The following is a 21,829-nucleotide window of genomic DNA, read 5'->3' on the forward strand; positions in this document are numbered from 1 at the left end:
GGAGTTCTTTTGGTGAGTGAAAACAGTGAGTCTTTAATTTTGTGGAAGAGAAGAAAGCCATATCTAAAGAGAAGAGCAGGTGGTGATTGATGACTGCATCAAATTGCCAGAAAACTTGCAATTCTTGCTGACGCACACTGTGGTCAAGGTCACTTGTTGGTGCATTTGTACTATACCATGAGGCACCTGAGAGAGAACATTGGGTACAGTCTAGCCCTGAGGAAAGAACTCACTTGACTTTGACACTACACTGATGTTTGATCTCCGGGTTGTAGATGGAGCTACAAAATGTGACCATTTTGACATAGAAAAGGCTAAATTGTCGACACAAGACTGCAAAGACTCAGAACAGGACTGTGATTTAAATAAACAAAGTTGGTGCACAAGGAAGCAACCCTGAAGGAGCAATGAGCCAAATTTAAATCATCTAATGAGCAGAGGTGCAGAACTTTGTCATCACATCTTGAGTAGAAATACTGGTGGCCTGATCCTCATCCTAGCCGTTTCATCTTCATTACAGAGCAGATATGCTTTTTCTTTCTAGGATCTCTGTCCACTCTTTGTCCTTGGCATTATGCACTGGTGACACTGATTGCGTTAAATGCATAATGGATGAACTAAAACACCCAGAAATGATATGAAGCCAAGCCATCTGGTACTGCCATACTTCAATGTGAGAGAAGAAAAGATGGAAACAGGGCTGTGAATATGCTCTGCTCTCTCCCACCTATCCTCTGGATCTGCCACAAATCAGTCATTAAAATTTATGCCACCTCTGGATGAGAAAGGAATGGGGGGGAAAGAAGTGACTGATAGTCCATGAAAAGAGTGATGTGAGAGAGGAGACAGCGAGAAAAAGACAGACAGACAGAGGAGGAAGTCCCAGGAGAAAGATGACTTTTGAGCTGCTTCATCTCAAAAAGATTTTTTTCTGCTGCTGCCTGATTCACATCGCTTCACCCCTCTCCCGTCCCATCGCCATCCCTTCATCATCCTCTTTTTCCTTTCTCCTCATTCACTTGCTATTTCTCACCATCTTTCAATGATATATATACACATATATAAAAGATATCAGTTAATGCAGCTTTAAAATCTGATGTTACTTCAGAGTCGCACACAGACAGCTGGAGCAGACCGCTTCTTTCCATGAATACAAAAATCTAAATGAATAACACATGTTCGGCTCTGAGAAATGCTCCTTAAACTTTCTCTCCCTCATTTACCCCCGTGTTCTTTTTTTCATTATTTTCCGCTCATTTAATGAACATTTCTCTGCACCTACTGGCTTTGTCCTTTCTCCCAGTTTCTTTTTTCCTCCTCTCCTCCTTCCCTTTGTTTTCTTTTTTGTCTGCTCATACTTCTCCTCCTCCCTGGCAGGGTTCCCATACTGTAGTTGAGTTTGGACAGGATATTTTGGCTGATCTTTCTCAGACTACGGTCCGCTGGCTTCCAGTGTGGCTCTGTCCTGCACGCTAAACACGACTCATAAATCAAACCGCACACTATATCCATAAATCAGTGCACACTGGCAGCACGACGCCACATCAAAACTTCCTCTATATGCGAGGACCATCCAGTGAGAACTGCAAGGTCTTCACCTCAACCACAATCACCAACCCTAAGACTCATTCCAGTTCTCAAACTCTCTGAAAATTCATGGTGCTTACCAACTTTTATATTTCATTCCACACAAATTTCTTAATAATGACAAAAATATTTTAAATCATAATCTCTTCCTTACTTTCTTGAAAGCAGCGTGTCTTTACTGATTATCTCAGCATGCACCAGGAGGCATAAAAAAGCCCAAACCCATAAAACATTCACAGATTTCTAAACAATGCAGCGAATTTCTAGCTGACATCCAGCTCTCTATAAACCCAGTAAGTAATGCCTGCCCCTCCTCCTCCCCTCAGTAGGATACACATTATCAGATTAACCACTTTACTCTAGTATTTGAGCCAACTTGACTCTGTAAATAAACCACAACTTAAAATCTACAATATGCTGTTCCTTTCCTTGTCTGTGTGCAGCGACTTTCTGGAATAGTGTTAATAATGCTAGCCTGCCAGACAACCAGCTGTTTCCAGGCTATATGCTAAGATAAGCTAACCATTTGGTGGAATCGGATGGTTGTCTGGCAACCGCAAAGTCACAAAACTCCAGGAAGTCACTATCCTTGGCCAAAAAACTCTCAAAATAGCTATTAAGTGTATATTTTCCTAAAATCTATCCCTTTACAGTCACATGCCAACAATTTCACCACACAGACTGAAAACAAAACAAAAATAATGATTTATGTACAAGAAGCAAAATACCAGGCTCTCTCAAATACACAAATATAACGTGGCGCACAGCAACATGAATTAGAAAAAAAATCCCATTAGCCTCTGTCCGTGCAAGGGCAGGGAAAGTAATATGTCTGGGTGGCCAAGCAGAAGATATGCAATAATTCCAGAGCTGCACATTTTCAGCCGTCAGAATAATCTATTGGAAGCCAGTCAACAGTGAGAGTGCCACTCTCCCTCTCTTCCTCTCCCTCGGTGTGTTTGTGTGTGAGACAGGGGCAAATGTAGTGCGATGTCAGTCTACAGCAAACTCCAAGCACAACAGTTTACAACCCATGTACAGAGAGGTAAGAAAGGAAGGGAAAAAAAACGCCAGGCGAGGTGATTTAGCAGCAGGTTGTATATCAACCACACAGGGACGCACATAGTCCTTGACTGTCAGGAGAAGAAAATAGTACCTTTAACTGCCCTTACTCCTACCTCCTACCCCTCCTCCTCTAGCCTTTATTACCACCATCTATCTGCCTACCTATTCATCCATCTGTCCATCCAACCAACCAGCCATCCATCTTTCTTCCCTATTTTACCAAACGGAGCGGTACATGGCTGCATGATTGAAACACATGCAGCTGAACATCACTTCTGATTTTATGGCCCAGACTTCAGAAGAGGGGGAGGGAAGGGTCTGAAGAAAACAGAGGCAATGGCCGACCTGTTGCTTGCACATTAGAGTCCAGCTGAAATTGCATTGCGTATTTTGTTCCTACAGCATACAGTAGTGGTCTGCAGTGGCCGTGAAACAAAATTGTCTCAGGTGATCGTCCTTAAATAGAACTATGACATTATTATTTTCAATCTCTATTATGGAACTGGCTTTTGATGCATTAACCAGACTGCTACTCTTTCTCAATCTGAGTATTGGAAAGTTTGCAAAAAGTTTTTCCCCTGCTCCATTTTTATTTTCCTTTATTGTCTCCTACTACCATTTCTGAACCTGAACTTCAATTCCTTGCAGTGTTTCTCTCCACACATTACATTATAAATATATATGTGTTCAAAAAAAATGTCTCACGCACCCATCACTGTGATGCAATACAGAAAGAATATGAACTCCATCAATCTTGTGTTACACCTTGGCTTGCTGAACAAGCAACCAGCCAAACATCTGGCGGAGAAAGTCATGCTGATAACATCAGTCATACATCACACAGGCTAGATGCAGACCCTGTATTAGCAAGTACACTACAGCATAAAAGTCTAGCTACAAATACAAAGACTGGTCAATTTAGATGCACATTTTTGAGGTCCTATAATCAGCATCACTGCAAATAAATTAATCATGTTTCATTTTTTATTTGTCAAAACAAACCGAATGAATCAACACAGCATCCTGCTTCCTGCCCTAAGCCACACGGGAGAAGCGCCAGCTCTGCTTAATTATGTCGGCCTCCTCCACGGGTAGTGCCGGGTACACCTTGCAACCTCTCCAGTAACCAAACCACAGGCTAGGTTCAATTTCGTGTTCTTGCATAACAGTTGTAGCCACATCACACATCAAAGTGAAAGGGAGAATCAGATGCAGTGCCCCAGTGTCTCCCAAGATCTTAACTGCCTACTCCTTTACACCGGGAAGGAACACACAACAGAAATAGATGAAGCATAAAAATTTTTGTCTTAATATTCAAACATACTGGGACAGAGGAAAATGGGCGTAGATTAAATTTGGAGCACAAACTGAGCTGCAGCAGCAGGTTTTACTGGTGCTCTACTGCAAACCTTAACTTTCCTTTTAATGGCAGAGCCAAATAGGTTGGCAGTAATGGCACCAGAATTGTTTTTCTGCCTAGTACTATACTGAGGTGTGGAAAAACTGGCCTCACCAAAAGTATTATGAGTAAAGATGTATTCATTAGCCAAAACTGGAGGAGAGTGTATAGCAGAACATTATACTATACAAGTTATTTCAGTGCTACAAGATCACACAAATCTTGAAAAGCTTTGAGCTCTGATGGACCAATTGATGGATGCGTGGATTTTACTTGCTAAAAGAAACTCCAAACGCCAATTAACCTATCCCCACTACTGCATGTTTTTGGACTGTGGGAGGAAGCCGGAGCACCCGGGGAGAACCCACGTAAAACAAACTTCCTTCCAGTTCGCAAGGGCAAAGAAATATATTTGGATTTTAATTCTGCTGACCTGTCTGCCTCTCACCCACCACATTTTCACCATCAACAACCCAATTACACAGCTTTAACACGTCCAGTACAACAAACAAAAGTGAGACATGTTGAGAGTCCGGCAAAATGATGATCACATATTCATCATGTTGATGTTGCCCACTTGTCTCATCGTAGATTAGCTATTGATTGTCAAGAGCACATCACCCCAGCAGGTCAAGTTGATCCGTGCAGTGTTCAACAACTCACTTGAGGAGTGAAATGAGATTAAAAAAATTATTGCTTCTCTTCCTGTTTGGCTGCACATTATTGACTAAATTGCGAACCTGTCCTCTGTGCCTGGGAGTTAAGAAACTAATAATGCCTTTATATCGCTGTGCCCTCCCAAGTGCTTTCAGACTGACCAAACACCACAGTGGCGGTTCCCACTAATTACTATATGTTCGTCCGGGGAAGAATTAACAGCTGAAACCTCCTGGAGTGTTTGATTATGAAGCAAATCTGCACAATTTTGTTTGGGTGATTCATTTATTATAGATGGGATCAGAAAATTACTTTTACGACATGAAGGGCTTTTAACTTTTAAAGTATGTTTTAGTTTTGGACAGACCGCCACTCACTGAAGTGGAGCCTGAAAACCAATGTCAACTAACAGTTCATTGCAGTGCCCTCTGAAATAAACTGCAGAATGACCCTTAATTAATAAAGACCAAGGTCAGCTTATTCCCTTAATAGCTTCACCTTGTACTAGCACTCATTTGCCAAAAGCAGCTTAGTGTTAATGATAGATATATTTGTTACTAAGATATGCTACCTCATTGAGTACACCTGTTCAGCTGCTCAGCAATGCAGATATCGAATCAGCCAGTCGCATAACAGGAAGCCAATGTCATCAGCCACAAAGACAATGTGAAAAAGAACTGAAGGTCAAACAGAGAATTAGATTTGGGGGAAAAAGGTAGTTCACATGTATAGTTGTTAATGCCAGACTGATTGGTCTGAGTATTTTCCCCATACGACAATCTCTAGGTTTTACAGAGAATGGTCTGAACCAGAAAACATATCCAGTAAGCTGCAGTTCTCTCGGTGAAAATACCTCGATGATGCCAGAGGTCAGAGGACAAGGGTCTTATGGGTTTATGGCTGCCTTCAACAAGATAATGCACCATGTCAAAAAAGCTCAATCATCTCAACCTTTTTTGTTGAACATGACAATGAGTTCACTATACTCAAATGGCCACTACAGTTACCAGAATTCAATCCAACAGAGCACCTTCGGGTTGTGTTGGAATTTGGACATTTGCATCATGGATGTGCAGCCAACAAGTCTTTGTGATGCTATTATATCAATATGGACCAAAATCTGTGAGGGATGTTTCCAGGACCTTGTTGAATCTGTGCCATAAAGAATTAACCCTCTCAGGCTCAAATTAAACTTTTTGTTGCTAATGCACAACCAAGTCCCGCAGTGGTACTTTCGAGTAAAAAAAACCTCATAAAATATGTATGTGGGGTAATCAGCTTGTTCGTTTTTAACTATTGCAAATCGGCAACGCCTGCCATGAGAGGGTTAAGGCATTTGGAAGGCCAAGCTGGTATTAGAAAGACGTATCTATCAAAGGGCATTTTTAAATGAGTGCATTTTGTATCCTTCAACAGATCTGAATCCCCACTAGAATTCAAAGTAAAAGATAAAAAAATAAGTAGCTTGAATTTACAACTGCACAGAATCAGTTTATGAGTTAATTCACAGAATCAATATCCAACTGCTTAGTGGTTAGCAGACATCTGTTCTGAAGCATCAAGCTTTGATTTCTGAGACTAAACCAACAGCAGAGTTGATCTGATTGAGAAACTTAGGGACACTGTGACTTTTCAATTACAGGGTAGCCAGACTGTGAATCATATCTTGTTTTCTATTCTGAATTTCCCTCTAAATGAGATTATAATTCACAAAATTAGCATCATTTTGTATTAAATACTTTTTTTCTAAAGTTATAGCCTCAGTAGTTTAATGTTTAAAGTAAGCAATATAGTGTTTTTTGTATAGGATGTTGTGTAATTCAACTTCTGGCCCCTGCTAACCATTCAACAACATGCTGGTTTAAGGCACTTGTCTCATAACCATTTACATAGATTTGTAATGCAGCCTTTTTGTTTTTTAGCTACACTGCTCACATCCAGAGAGCAATTAATAATAACTTTAATTAACAATGTGCTTAACCAAAATTTCCTGACTCAAAGCTGACCTTTGACCATGTTGAGTATAATGCAAACAGATTGGAATCCAGTGAATCAGTGAAATGTGTATCATTTCATAATCACTGAGTCTTCAAATCTGATAATCATGTCGCACTGTTCTGCTGTCAGGGTGTTGTTTTAGACGCTACTCAGAGCACTTTGAATTTTAGACATGAGCATGAGAAACAGTTACTATCCCGGATCTCTACATAGAACTAAAAATGACGGTAATGGAGCAAACTGCACTACAGCAACACGCTGCAGACCCTGGCACAGGTGCCTAAAATATGACTGAGGATTGTAAAATTTGTAGGAATGTTAACAATTAAATGCCTACATTATGCAGCTTGCCATTCAAGCAAAGATCTTTCACTTGACATTAAATGTATGCAATGAAATGAAACAGACAGCTAATAATTTCAAATCAGCACTGCAGTGAACCTCATTAGACTAAATGCTTTTGGCAATTTCTGATACAAACAACACAGCAGTGAAGCAGCTTTGATTGATTTCAAAGTCAGCGCTCGCCTAATGATTATAATGGTGTTTTTTTTAAAGCCCTATAAAAATTATTGTTACTCACTGCATGTGTGACTTACCTGAAACCAGGTGAAACTATGACACAGCTGCCCGACTTGAGCCAGATGCAGTAAGGGTCCCGTAAGGACAAACAGCTTCTGCATAATAGAAAGACAGACAGTTAATGATAGAAGGAAACATGAAGAACAGCATGCATGCAGACAGTGGATGTTAGTTGGGTAATGAGGCACTACCCAGCCACAAACCTAAAAAAGCCCCACATCCCTCAACTAACAAAGGGTAAAGAACTCCATGTGTAGGCTGGTTTGCACCACGTGGCTGAACATTTAATGTCTCATTAAGAAAAGAAAGATAAGTTGAATAAACACATTTAACATGAAATTGCAGCATCCTCATTTTCTTTAAGTGTGGCTAAAACATCATTTACCAAGCAGCACTAATTGACGAAATAGAAGCAGAGTTACTGAAACTGCAGCATAAATCTTTACATCTTTATTTAATTTGCATAAAAACAGGGGGGTCCGAGGCTCAAGAGCTGCACTACTTTACTTCTAAAATCTGGTGTTATACAAATAATGTATAACATTCAAATAGAGTATAGCTTCGACTTTATGGTGGAATAATTATTCATACAATTAATCACATGCCTGTTATTGCTTCCAATAATACTGCATTCTCTACAACAGAAATTAATGTTGATACGCATACAAAGAGACAGAATTTAGATGGCAATCAGATTAGTTTGTAATTAGAGGTTGGACTGTAGACTTGTTTTTATCTGGCTATAAAAACACAAATAGACATTAGGGGATAAAAGAATGGTTTTGTGACATTTTGCATGTCTCACAGGTTAAAAGTTACAACCAGCATCTGTTTGGTTTTGCATTATACATCAATTCTAAATCTAGCTAGGTTAAGTTGTTCATTAATAATTAGAGACATATGATGAATGTCAAGATTTTAGTGTAGTCACGCTGACGAGGCATGCAGACTGCTGCAACAGTAAGCTGATACTGTTTGCTTTAGTATAAAAACCTGGACCTGTTTACCTCTTTCTTATAGCAGTCAGCATTAACCTCACTTAGTCACAGTTCCTACAGTAAAAACTCCCTGCAGCATTGCAACATTCAGTACTTTTCTTCCATTTTGAGACCCACACATCAGTTTTGTTGATAAAACTCTAACACTGCATTCTGCACAAGTCTGTGGATGCAATTTTCCCTCTCTGTGTTGTATGAATCATGTGGCCTTCATACTTCCAGTATGTGTCTGCAAAACAACACTGGGTGTCAGTGAGCGAATGAACACAATTTTTCACAGGTGCAGAGCTTACTTTTTGCATGTGTGTGGTATTCACCCAGCAGCACCGACATAATGAGCATAAAGTACGCCCAAAAAGAATGACAAAAACAATAATGCTCTCCTGCTTTTCCCATCTACAGTTACTTTAGAGATATTTTTAGCCTAATTCCAAAGAAAAGAAAAGAAAAACAAGTCAAGTAAACCTTCAAGGCAGACAAAAAAGCAAGTTCTAACAAAGATCCTGTGACCCGTTTTAAATATCTTTAAGTATTTACTGATGTCTCAACTGAACATGCAGGTGTGTGCAGCTGTGCCAACATATTACTGTGCCAGGTCAGGAAAACTGAAAGTCAAGACAGGACATATTCTCCCATTAGTACTTGTGCAATCTGCAGCTGCAAACTGGGTATAAATAAATACACGGGCCAAAGCATTACACAAACTTTCTTTCTTTCTGTCTTGATTGAAACGACAATAAAAACCTATCCCTAACCTTGAGATCATACGCATTAAGTGCAACACTTTACAAAGCAATACATGTAAAATGGAATGTAAAATGTAAAATAATAAGGAATGTAAAATGATACCCATCCTAAATTCAGTAACTATATTCCAATTGCTACAGCAACAATTTTCTTCAATTATCTGCATACTGGGTTGATGGAAAAACATGTACGATCACGTGGAATGGAAGATAAATAAATAATGCATGACTTTTTAAAGCTAAATCAAATGCACTGCAATAATGGTAATGTCAAGTGACAAAATAAAACATTTGTCTTTGTCTTTTAAAAGAGCCGATATTAGATTCTTTGAGCTGATGCCCTTATCAACAGGATGTCATGTGTCAGTGTCTTCCAGAACAGCAGTTAGTGTGCTGTGTGGATTAATTCAAACACCCAGACCTCCTCCTAATGTGGACCTTTGAGGCTCTACAACAATATCCTATATCTTTACCTTTCCTGCAACATAAAACACCCTCGATCCACATGCTTTGTCAAGAAAACAAAACACTGAGACATACAGATATAAACCGCTCGCTTTAGGCATTTTCACAAACAATTGCCACGGTTCTTGTTCTTGGGAGGACAGTACAATAATACAAAAGCCCTGTTGTTAATGTAGGTTTAGGCAAGGTCATATACTTGGCTATTTCTGAGTGCTTACCTCAAAAGTAGACTTGTATTTGTGTCTTTAGGCATGATGTAAGCATGGTAAACCAACATCTTTTTCTTTACAGCTTGGAATATTTTTTATTCTGAAGGATAATTTATTTGCAATAACAGAATCATTCTTGGTTGGAGGGGCTTAGAATATGAAGTGGCTGGAGAAATCATCATTGTCAGATGTCTATCTAAACACGGTATACAAAAATGTAAAAATCCAGACACCATTGCATGTCTTCTTATGTTTCAATCCTCGTTTTGCTTGTGTTCAATGCAGGGCTACTGACACTTCAACATGCATGGGAAATGAAAAACAAAATGCCAAAATAAAAAAAACCCAAAACTGAAGTGTTTGTTTTTGTCCAGCATCACAAATTGAAGCCCTCTAGGTATCAAGAACCTGAAATTAGCCTCATCCCCGTGTGTGACTGCCAATATGTGACACTGTGTGCTGCATTAATACATTATTCATACAGTCGCCATAGGGTCTGTATTTATATACACATCTAACTGACTCTAACTCTCCTCTCACCGTCGTCATAGAGATTCATCTACACTTACAGGTCAGAAACAGCCATCAGCACTACAGCACAGTCAGTTCTCCAGCTCTGATTTCTAAAGATGTGCAGTGAAGTCATTTGTTCTTTGTCGTAAGTGCAGTTTCTCTAAAACAGACTTGTGTGTGTCCCGTGCCACTCTTTAAAACTTCAGACTTCTATCTGTCAAACTAAAGTGAACACAGTGGTGTGGAAGTCATGGTGTGTGTGTGTGTGTGTGTGTGTGTGTGTGTGTGTGTGTGTGTGTGTGTGTGTGTGTGTGTGTGTGTGCGCGCGCGCGCGTGCGTATGGGGCATCCATTAGCTGCCGAGGGCCTCCAAGGCTGAGCCTCATGACTTCCAGCTGTTATGCAGCCACAATTTTGAGAATAACAAAATACTGAGTGGAAAGGATTTCAGATATGATATGTCACTGGTGAACAACTATTTAAGGATTACATATATTTGCTTGATGGAAAACTAAAAGGTAATATTAACCATTCTGAATAGTTACTATGCTGCTTAACATTTGCACATGTGGTTTCATCACATGGACAACATGTCTGTGAAGGTTCTCAGTCATCCAGGTGATCGTAGTCTAAGGAGCTTGGAAAGGAAGCGTCTGGACTTCTTTAAGTTTCTTGAAGACCTTTCACCTCTCATCCGAGAAGCTTCTTCAGTTCTAAGAGCAATTGGTGGAGAGTCCCAGATTTTAAGCCCTACGGGAGTGTCCCCAAGAGGCTCATGGACCTCTTTGACTTCTATTATCGAGGCGATATCGAGGATGCCAGTGTTCACATTTTGGACAGAGAAGACTGATGGTTTGAAAGAGGAGTGAAAGAAGCCATCTGTGTCCACTGTGAACGACCATCTTTGAACAGAGGCGATGGCTTACGACACCTGTCTGCCATCTATAATCCAGTTTTGAGATCCCTGCTCAGACGCCTTAACCACTCCCACACACCTACTCATATCCTGGGCCTTTTGACCTCAGGAAATCACATGATAGGGTGGGGCTAGACTTCACAGTGGGTTCACCCAAAACCCTGGGTGAAGGTGACACACACCCGTTTTCACACCTTCACTCGTGTGATTAGTTAGAGGATCAACAGGGGGTCCATGGCCCTCTTGGGGGACACCCCATAGGACTTAAAATCTGGGACTCTCCAGCAGTTGCTCTTAGAACTGAAGAAGCTTCTCAGATGAGAGGTGAAACATCTTCAAGGAAAACAAAAGAAGTCCAGGCGCTTTCCTTTCAAAGCTCCTTTTACCACATATACAACACTTTCTTCAGATTACCTGTAAGAAAAAAAAAATAGGGCCCTGTATTGTTAACATATCCATTACAGTTCAACTTTGACCTTTTGTGCTGACTGCGACACAGCTTTAGAAACCACTATATTTCAAGTGAAATGAACTTCTTAACCAAGATGAACATTAGCTCCAGACCAAATGTACATATTATATATTTATGCTGAAGTGAAAATACTCACGTGTCTCTTACCCATAAGAAGTGCAAAAAGGATAATTTATTACAGGAGACTGCTTACTGCCTCACACTGGCAGTCATAGCTATAGTTCAACAACGACTATCATTATTCTCTAACCTTATACAAGAAAAAAAACGAGGTTCTGAAATAAGAATGGGCTTATAAGTGTTATTCTGCTGAGCAATTACAGTGTGTTTTGTTGTTTAATGTGCGAGACTTGTTTGGGGGATTAGACTGTCTGATTTAAAGCCTTTCTATTAACCTGACTGCTCATGTGTCTGGCACCTTTCGGATGTTATTATAGACTTGCAATCTTCCCGGATATCAGCAATAACTTTGATACAATACAAGATCATCATAGGTTACAGAAAATACAGCCAATGCTATAAAAATACAAGCCAAGTTTTAACAACCTGGAATTACCCTTTGAGGCATTACATCTTCAGTTAATTAACAGTACCCTGTATGTGACAGCATCAATTGATATACATTTATTTAAGAGCAGTCCTGAATAACAATATGAGCAAGTTGAACCAGTTCATATTAAAAAATAAATAAATAAAAAAAATAGTCAAGCGAGCTGAAAATCCTTGGATCTAAAGACTTTGAGGGTTTGGGGCCTGTTTTATTAAAATTCCCATTTCATCCAGTTCTCTGCTGCTCTTCAAAACAGAGCGTTTTCTGAAACCTAATATTGGCAGCAGGGCCTCGAGTGAGAAAACAAACCTGACGGTACTGGTTTTAGTGAGCGAGAGAGAGAAACAAGCCAAGAGTGAGAGAAAATGGAAGCAGACACGAGAGAGATGGAGTAAATCTCATCTAGAGGGAGATTGTTTCAGCGGTGTGGTAGAGGAGGATATTGTGGCTGAAATCTGACCTCCTGGACAGTGGTGATGCTGCTTATGGGGGACGCTAATCCCAGGATGAGGTGTGCTGTAGCTGTAAGTCTCTAAAAAGGATCTGTGGATGCAGCAAGGCCACGAGCTCAAGTAAGACAGGCCCTATCCATTTTCTTTCTGCTCCTTCTTTTCCTTTTTCTCTCCCTTACAACATCAGGAAAAGAAAGCAGTGACCAACATTACTGGCTCTCAGCCAATCAGCTGGATGCAATTTATGACTAAATGATGTTGAGAGCTTCTCCAGGCCTTTGCAATGAGGGGTTTGCATGCTATGGGGGTATATGCATTCCCTGGGGTAGCTGAGGAGAAATCCTTCCTCTGGGTTGAAGGGGCTGAGAACAGGGGGGAGTTATAAGGGGCCAACATTCCTCACAGCACCAAAAATAGACCTTGAAGCTGAGGAGCAACTACATTAGCTGAGGCTATAATGTAGTTTGGCAAAGCAGGATACTTGAAGCTGTTGCTGTGCTCTGCTTATAAGTGTGTTCCTTCACAAAAGCTTTTACTTTGGCCTGTTTAATAAATTACAGAATACAACGGGCTGTGTTTGAGCAATGGTAGGCAACGTGAACTTGGAGTAAACCCCTGAAAAATTACAAAGAAAAGTTTTTTAATATAAGCCAAGTTGGAAAACTTAGAAACGGATAAAAGCAAAACTGACTGAATGCAATGGGACCGGGGCAGATAAACGACGACCTGAAGCATGCAGCATAAACATTCAGTGAAGCTTCTGTTCAAACACAGAGATGAAAATCGCAGCAGATAAAAACAGCAGATCTGTGCGGACCAATGATGTAACCACACCTTTCCTAAAAGTAATACATGAAAGTAACATAGGTGAAATACTTACATCATGTGTTTTACATTCTTTTTCGCCATTCTGCGGTAACCTAATACTCTGATAATAACTTCATGTAAAAGCAGTCTCTAAAGTTCAGGTGGAGGGCTTAAAGCTTTTCCCTGCTGTTCTCCTAAAATGGTTGATTTCTTGGCCGTAAACGCAATCAGCCTTTTAAACATCGGCTACACACGTGTAAGAAAGGGAACAAAATGATGAAAGGGTATACGTAATTTTGTACCGGTGAACGTTTGACATCTGAAACATCAAACGCTAAAGCAAAAGTTATGCTCTCTCAATACAGGGAAAATCAAGAAAGGAGCACCATTTGTTCCCTCAAAACAATGTCGAAGCAAGTGGAGAAATCTTATTACTGACTTTCCACATGCACACACACTTTTATAATGCATGCAAATGTGTTTTCTGATTTCTGTGGATAATCTAGTTTCTTGCCAGCGTACAGTATAAACGCACTCCAAAATCTAAAACAAACAAAAACAGCTGCAAAAAATATCTTTAATAGGACTACATTTGGGGCTCGTATGCTTGCATTTCAAATTCGAATTTGCCAGTTAACATTTGTGCATGCTTTCGCACATGCAAATGCTCCTTATTACAGCTGTATAAACAATGGACCACGTATACTCAAACATGAAGATCAGACAGCAATCTGACGACTTGAGCTTATGAAAACGTCCAACCTTTCAACACAGAATTTCCAATGTAGAAGGCATACGAAATTGCTAATGGGTTCAATAACCTTTCATTTTTTTCCTATGGTCACTTACCTGCCAACACCACAAATAACTTAATAGTACTTATTTGAAAAAGTGGTCCAATTCTAAGAATTGGGGAAATAATAGTCCAACATCTGCTTTATGGTACAGTACTCTATTCAAAAGCCTATAAAAGCATTGTGAGTGGATGCATTTGCTAAAGGGAAACTGATCTTACTTTACTTGATTTACCTGGATCAGTTCGTGTCATTTTCTTTGTGGCACAAAACGAGAAAACAAAAAACCCATGCATGGTTTCTGAGGTACTGCACAGTTTTAGGACCTTTCACTTAAACAAAATATACTGATCAGTATCAAAAATTTTATACAGAATATGCATAATATTCTGTCCAAACTCTGGTGGCGATAATGCTTTACTGTATAGTTGACTCACTTCTTGCAGTGGCTGTACTCAGAGCAGCGGCTCAGCGGCACACGGATCACGCAGCTTGAGAACGCCACAAACAACGCATGATGATCCCGGTCCAACTCAAGCCCCAGGACCCTCCTATCCTCCCCCTGCACATTGCACCTGGGAACACGGAAAAACACCAACTGTCACAATCAGGCATTTTGTATTTCGTTTCATTTTTTAAATCAGCGCTGTACACGGCTGGTTCAGTCTGAAAATTATACAGAAAGCCGACTGTGAATCAAACTCCATGCAGATAGATTTTTCAAGCTGTGCAGCAAGAAAACAAAAGAATACATGGGGGGGGGGAAAAAAAGCATCCCCTCCAGCTGTACAGGGTGATGCAAAGTGTTACAATAGACCAAAGAGTGGGTGGGCAGGACAGATCAAGGCAGAACAAGGAGAGGAGGAGAACAAGCAACAGAGAAGGAAAAGAACAGAGATGTGCTAAGTAAAGTACAGAGAAAACAAAAGAAATGGAAAGAGAGAGAGCAATAAACCAAAGAGACAATTACAAGAACACGCATCGTTTAATACAGAAGCAACATGACACATAATAGACTTTGTCTCACTTGTTAGGGTTATAGACATCAAGGTCCTCCAGGAGCTGGGTGCTGAAAGATGCGTTGGCTCCCTCAGTGCTGGCCAGGATCTTCAGCACATGGCCATTATCTGACCCGAGGAAGACTACCGTGTAGTTCTTATATGGCCCTGCAGATGTATCCACTGCAATCTGAGTCAACTTGAACCTGCATTAAAAAAACAAGACAACAAGACAAAGCGACTTACATCTACACTGAAGATCATCTAAATTTAAGCTGTCATGTCACTTGCTTGCATAAATTTGTGGGCGTCAACAACACCAAATGCTCTGGTTAGCATCTCATTATTGCTTCTTTGTTTTATGAAAGTAGAGTTTCAGTGGTAAACAAAACAAACAGTGGGTGAGTACTAAGCTCATTGTATAAAGCATCACTTCATCTACCAACCCACCATCCCCTTCCTTCATCGCCTACATCTTTTAAAGCCTTCATCCTATCAATTCATCTATCCATCTATCCGCCCACCCAGAGCCATTCAATCGATCCATTCTTTGTGTTGTTGAGCCACTTTTCTATGCAGTCTTGCACAGAGGCCCGGTTTTCTATTTTCTGGTTGTATTTGTGTGAAAGTCCAGCAACACACCGCTTTATTTGGAGTGCCACCCTGCTTCATATTCATCCAGCTTCTCGCAGTTACACCTGGGAGGTGCCCAGTATCACCACAGCTGTCTACTGTTGGCTCCACTGGAGCAGGTGAGGATTAAAAGCTGTGCTGAAGGGCACCTTGAGTCCAGTGGTGGCTGAGAGGTGGATAGGCTTAACTCATTCATTTTCTCTGCTGTATTTCCATTCTCTGGCCCGGGGATTTAAACAAACAAACTTCCTCTAATAATTTCTTTGGCATTGCAGTGCTTCTAGATTCTTATAAAAAGGACACCCGCAGCAACTTCTGTGCCCTCACTTCTCCCTCAGTGCCTCCCAGATGGTCCCACAGAGGCTGGTGTGTTTACCCACATGAACTTGACGGGCACGTCCCCGCAATGACTCGGCAATAGCGCGTGATGCGTTTCTGGTTAGATTTCATTTATCTAGCATCACTCTGGGGATAGGCGAAGCAGATGTGATGTTTTTGGCGCCAGATGTGAAGCGGTGCATGTTTCCCCAGTGTGGAGCCACTGCAGTGTCTGGCTGGCTGTCAGCCTGGCTCTACTTCAGCAGGCGTGGACAAGGCTCCTGTATACTATGAGACTGTGCCTGCGGTTGTAAGTTGAATCGGTGATATGTATCCGCTGTGAGTACATACATGTCTGAGGTTTGTGAGCTACTGCGTGAAACACTTGTGACACTTTTCACCAATTTAACATTCACGGCATCGTCATCTGGTATGAGTGGATTCTCAAATATCACAACACACACACACACACACACACACACACACACACACACACACACACACACACACAATGACGTCCTCCCTTTGACAGGTGGGCTGTGGAGCTAGGCCAGCCCTACAGACAAGTCCTCTCCTTGTGCCCCCTTCATGTTTGATGTAAATCCAGTGTTGAAAAAAATTCAATGTGCTTTAATGGCAAGCAAGGTAGTGTGTTCCACTTGAGGTCACTCATCAATACCAATCACGGTTGCAAGAAAAACACTGCTGGTACATGATGCTGTGAAGGCAAACAGCCACTAAAGTACCAAAGAAATAATCCTGGCATTTTCTCCTAAAGGTCTGTTTTATAACTGCAGCCACGTTCTGAACAGCAACACTCACGGTAATGATTTTAAATGTGATCTAATGACAACGTTCACCAAAAAATACGTGACCATTTGAGAGGTCTTGAGGAATAACTTTGCATTTGTTTTCCAGGTGTTGATGCACTAAGTACAGGAAATGAAACCAAAGAGCTTATGCAAGTCCTCCTTTAAATGTCACCAGTTTTTATTGTTTAAATAATTATAGCAGGCATTTCTTTGTAATTCTCAGCTGTCTGATAGACCTGCAACGCTAAACCTATTGTCTGTTTTAACCGAGGTAGAGTAGCACCTTGGACAACTCGCCCGTCTGTTAAAGCACACATTAACATAAACACACAACCACTCTCTCACATCTACATCTATGGTAATTTAGAGCCACCAGTTAACATAACATACATGTTTTTAGTCTGTAGGAGAATGTAATTCTTAACTCAACACTTCACAAGTTTGTGCAGATGCTGGCAGGTGCCAACTGCCTTTTCTTAGTGAATTCCAAGTACATATACTGCCATCAGAAAGTGACTGAAAGTAATTTAACAAAAATATTTTTCATAATACTTTCCATCTGTTCTCTTATTGAAACAAATCTTCTACCTGCTGGTGGTGCGGGTGAAAAAGGGTCGGTCGTTGACGGAGGGGACGGACTCGTCCATGAGCGGATAAGACTTGATGAAAGTCAGAGTTTCGTCAGGGAAATTGGTGGATGACTTGTAGGCGGCGGCTGATCCCTCGCCAGCGCAGCAGCCTGGCCTGCACGACAACAGCAGAGCGAGAGAGAGAGAGAGAGAGAAAAAAAAAAAAAAGCATTAGACATAGATCTGGTTCCACAGGCAGATGTAAAAACACTGGCAGCTGTTTGTTTTTGGGAGGAGCAGGAGGAAAAAACAGGTGCCTTGTGTGGCTGCCTTTTTTTAAGAGATGTCTGTGCAGAACAATAACAGCAACAGCTGCAAAAGCTCTGTTGTCAAAAGCAGAAAAAAATGTTCTAGGAAAGTGACAGTTTCTATTTAAAGATGAGTCTCTCACCTTGGTTTTGGGACTTGCTCCTCTGGAACAGGTGTCCAGGCTGACTCACTATTCTTCTGCTCTTTAAATTTACCACTGAAGGCCTTCTCTATGTCATCCATGTAGAAAGCACAGACTGCTGAGCCAGTGATGCTGTTAAAAGGACCCCAAAAGAAGACTTTACAAAGAGCAAGACAAAAGTCTGGAATTCACCAACTAAAGACAAGAATTCAGCCCACTGACTTCCTGTCACAAGTGGCCAGAAATATGATTTTTGATTGCTCTGTCTGTGCTCGTCTTTACTACTACTAGTATATGTCAAATATTCTTACCTCTTTCTAACCCTCTACAGTGTAGATACGATACAAGGAAAAAAAACAGAACAGTCTCCATATTGCAGAAGTTAAAAATGCATCCATCCAGAATTACATACTAATAGCTTGTACTGTATGTTTTCATGGAAAGCAGTGAATGACTTTGATCCTCCCAGCTGCTTTGACATATGAACTCCAGACAATCATGAAAATCACATTGTGATATTATCAGATGTTGCTCTTTCTCGCAAAAACAAAAGTTTTCTCTGTCAGAGAATAGTGAGGCTCCAGCAGAGCGCAGGGGGCAGAACATATAACTGATCTATTCTCAATTAGAAAAAGCTGGCTGCTTAAACTCAGTTTAATACCCGATCAGACTGATTTGAACATTTGTGTCTGCCACAAACAACTCTGCAGGGTGATGTCTGTAAGAGTTTAGACCTGCAGAGCATGATAGGAACTGCTTCCTGTTTGTCAATGACATTCACTGAAAGCCAAAAAGTGCATCAGAATAGTGTAAATTACTATTTTGGCTCAGCGACGTTTCAGAAGACGCAGAAAAGTGAAAAAAAATATTACTAGTGATAGCATTTGAGATACCGCTCATGTAGTACCTTACAAGTAAGTTACATCGCAGAAAACAAACATTTTCTGGATTAACTTTAGCGAAGATGTTTTTGTTTATCGAATTCTGTAACATTTCATTGTTAACAGGTCAAATTTGCAGATCACATAAAAGAGGATTAAACAAACGTGACTAGAGAGAAATTATCACACTAACTACTAACTAACTATAACATGGACATTTCAATTTCATCTTTACCTTGAAAAAAACATGAAAAAATGCCAACCTATTTGCCTGTGTGGTGAAGACTCCGAGCACAGTCGGCCGGTGGTTAATCTGCAGTACATTGGTGAGAGACTGGAGAACATCAAAGTAGAAAAAAGAATCACCAGGAACAGAACAGTTCAGCCGAGCTTTAAGAAATGATGTCCAGTAACGTTCCAGCACCCTCGGGGAGCCCCCATTGTCGTTCTTACAAACACGTGCAACCCTTGAGAAAACCACCTGAGGGGACAGGAGTGGAAATCATTTATAATCACCAAACTCAGACGCAGCCGACACGGAATACTGAACAGCAGTCAGGAATGTGCTCTGCATGTTGACTTCGAGCAGAAACGACAACAAGCTTAAACAACACACAACACAAATTTGTGTAGTGTCTGCTCTGAAATGAGTACCTCACCTTGCCAAGAGTGGTGTACTCCACTGCGATCTCGCTGAAGAAGAAGTACACGTAGTTCCCATACTCAATGGCATGGAGGAAATGGGGCTCTGTAGAGGACAAGGAAAAAAATGGTAATGATGACTTATTTCCAGTATGACAGGCTGGACGTGGAGCTGGTAAACACAGATGTTCAATTTGGTTTATAAATCGTAGATAAATGTGAAATGCCTGAGCTCTAAAATGGAAAATCCAAATTTTAGCAGAGAAAAATGTCCTTCCAATTCTTCCAATAACAGATCCTTATTCGGGTGAAATAGCAGAGATAGTCCTGCATCAGTAGTGAAATAAAGATAACTTAAAACATTCTGCAACAGCACTTTCTACAACTCTGAATACAGCTTACTTTGCCATTTCTATCTTGTCACAAGCAATTGCTTTACTGAAACGACCCCACTCGCTCAGCGCTGTTAACGAGGATAAAAAAAATAATCTATTGCACATAAAGATAATATAGCTAAAACAATTAACGCCAAATTAATTGCCAATTATTGTGATGATAACAATCAAACATTCTTATTACTGGAAGGTTGATTCGGCTCCGTTTTCCTCCCAGATGAGGAAAAACGATTGTTTCTTTCCTCCCTTTTGAAATCAGATGAAATTAAATGCATAAAGAAAGTGACACATAACAAGTCAAGATACTCTAGCCATCTTTTTCACTTCACTGGATGAGGCTACTCACATCTGCAATGAAGTGAAAAATACCCTCATTAAGTGACAAAATATTTGTTGGTATCAGTGCCAATAAAAACTAAAGGGGAGATTTTGACAAATGAAACTGATGTTTATTAATTATTTGTAACGGCTCGAAAGTATGGAAAAACATAAACCTGGACACGAAGAAAGTTACTTCCAAAATAAAGGTTCAATTTAAAGGTCAGTGCTACCTGCAGATGTCAACCATGTAAATGTTTGTACAAGATTTGATAAGCCCTGCATTAGACCTCAAAGCTCGGTGAATTTTAGTAGTTTACACATTTAGGATGTCATCTGAAATGAAACAAGGTCTCAGATCCCACACCATATCAGAAAATCTTCCATTTCCTTAACCTACCACCAACCGCATTACAGAGCCACAGCTGCATTTGATATGCTATTACATTACACCTTATTGCATTGGCTTCTCACCTCGCAGCCATTTGGAGTCATACTTCACTGTACGCAGCACGGGGCTGCTTTCACCCAAACTTCTGTAAATAACTGCGTCACTTGCCAAGAAGTCAGTCATGGTGGCAGAGTAGAAATCACCACCTGAGAAAAAGGAAAAAAGTTATTGAGAACTACAGTCAAGGATCACAATTCCCACTAACCCACTTCTCTTAAGTGTCTATTTTGGTCACAGGTGACTTTTATTCCTCTTTAAAAGGAGGCTAAGGAAAGCAGTTGTAGGAGACTATGCGAGCTTTAATAACAGCCTGTGTGAACTTTGCATAAATGTCAGTGGAAACCTGGCAGGGTTGAGTGTACGTTTGGCTCTCTCTTCCCTGAACTTGATCCTGATGTGTTCACAATGTATCAACTTGCTTCACTGCTATGTTCATAAAGCAGTAAATCTAACCACAAACCGGGATCTGTGAAGAGGAAACTTCAGATTATACCATCTGATGATTTATGCCAAGATACTCAATTATATCGACATTTCAGGCTTTTAGCTCAGACTCTTACTGAGACACACTTGTAATGAGGCACTAATTGAAGTTAACATGCAGTTTAGCAGATTATATATTATTATCTTAGTATCCAATTACCACGTCAGAGAGACAGAACGCCAAGTGCAGTTACACGTTTAAGCCTATTGATTAGAAATGGTCCTTTATATGTAACAGCTACCCACTTTTAGCAAACCATCCTCTTCTGTTTCTGAAAGATGAACGTCATTTTCCTATTGTTCCACCCCCTTCTAATACATTTATAACATATTTTCACAAGGTTAATATAAAAAAACAAAACAAAACAGGCAAAATATATGTGACTTCTTCTGAATATAGTCCACCACAAACATCGTTTTACCCGACTTCAAGTTCATTTAATAAACGCTAGTTTGATTAAAAAGAAAAAAACATTACTCCAAGCCTGACCTATATAATAAAAATGTCACAGCACAGATCATCACCTGTGAGATTTCAAGTTTGAACATCATCTGGGTCACTACTTACCTGCGAAAAGGCCGACATTGGACTGGCGGGACTCGAAGGGACATCGAGCCTGTCCCACCACCTCCTCCCCTTCCTGCTCCAGTGTCGACATCTAGGACAGA

At 40.5% G+C, this 21,829-nt stretch overlaps 1 protein-coding gene across 5 annotated transcripts in view; it reads right to left on the reverse strand.

The window, feature by feature from the left end:
* Positions 1-21,829, reverse strand: part of sema6cb (semaphorin 6Cb) — a 146,818-nt gene that overhangs the window by 26,297 nt on the left and 98,692 nt on the right. For all 5 annotated transcript variants that reach the window (XM_082552025.1, XM_082552027.1, XM_082552026.1 and 2 more), the window contains 9 exons: positions 21,729-21,819; positions 20,701-20,823; positions 19,531-19,619; positions 19,135-19,352; positions 17,991-18,122; positions 17,559-17,714; positions 15,237-15,413; positions 14,647-14,784; positions 7,306-7,383 (listed from right to left, as the gene is read on the reverse strand). In XM_082552025.1, the coding sequence (XP_082408151.1) occupies positions 7,306-7,383; positions 14,647-14,784; positions 15,237-15,413; positions 17,559-17,714; positions 17,991-18,122; positions 19,135-19,352; positions 19,531-19,619; positions 20,701-20,823; positions 21,729-21,819 (1,202 nt within the window). The remainder of the gene's footprint in view (positions 1-7,305; positions 7,384-14,646; positions 14,785-15,236; positions 15,414-17,558; positions 17,715-17,990; positions 18,123-19,134; positions 19,353-19,530; positions 19,620-20,700; positions 20,824-21,728; positions 21,820-21,829) is intronic.

This window comes from Aulonocara stuartgranti (assembly GCF_965226115.1).
Source record: "Aulonocara stuartgranti genome assembly, chromosome: 11".
Taxonomy (NCBI): domain Eukaryota; kingdom Metazoa; phylum Chordata; class Actinopteri; order Cichliformes; family Cichlidae; genus Aulonocara; species Aulonocara stuartgranti.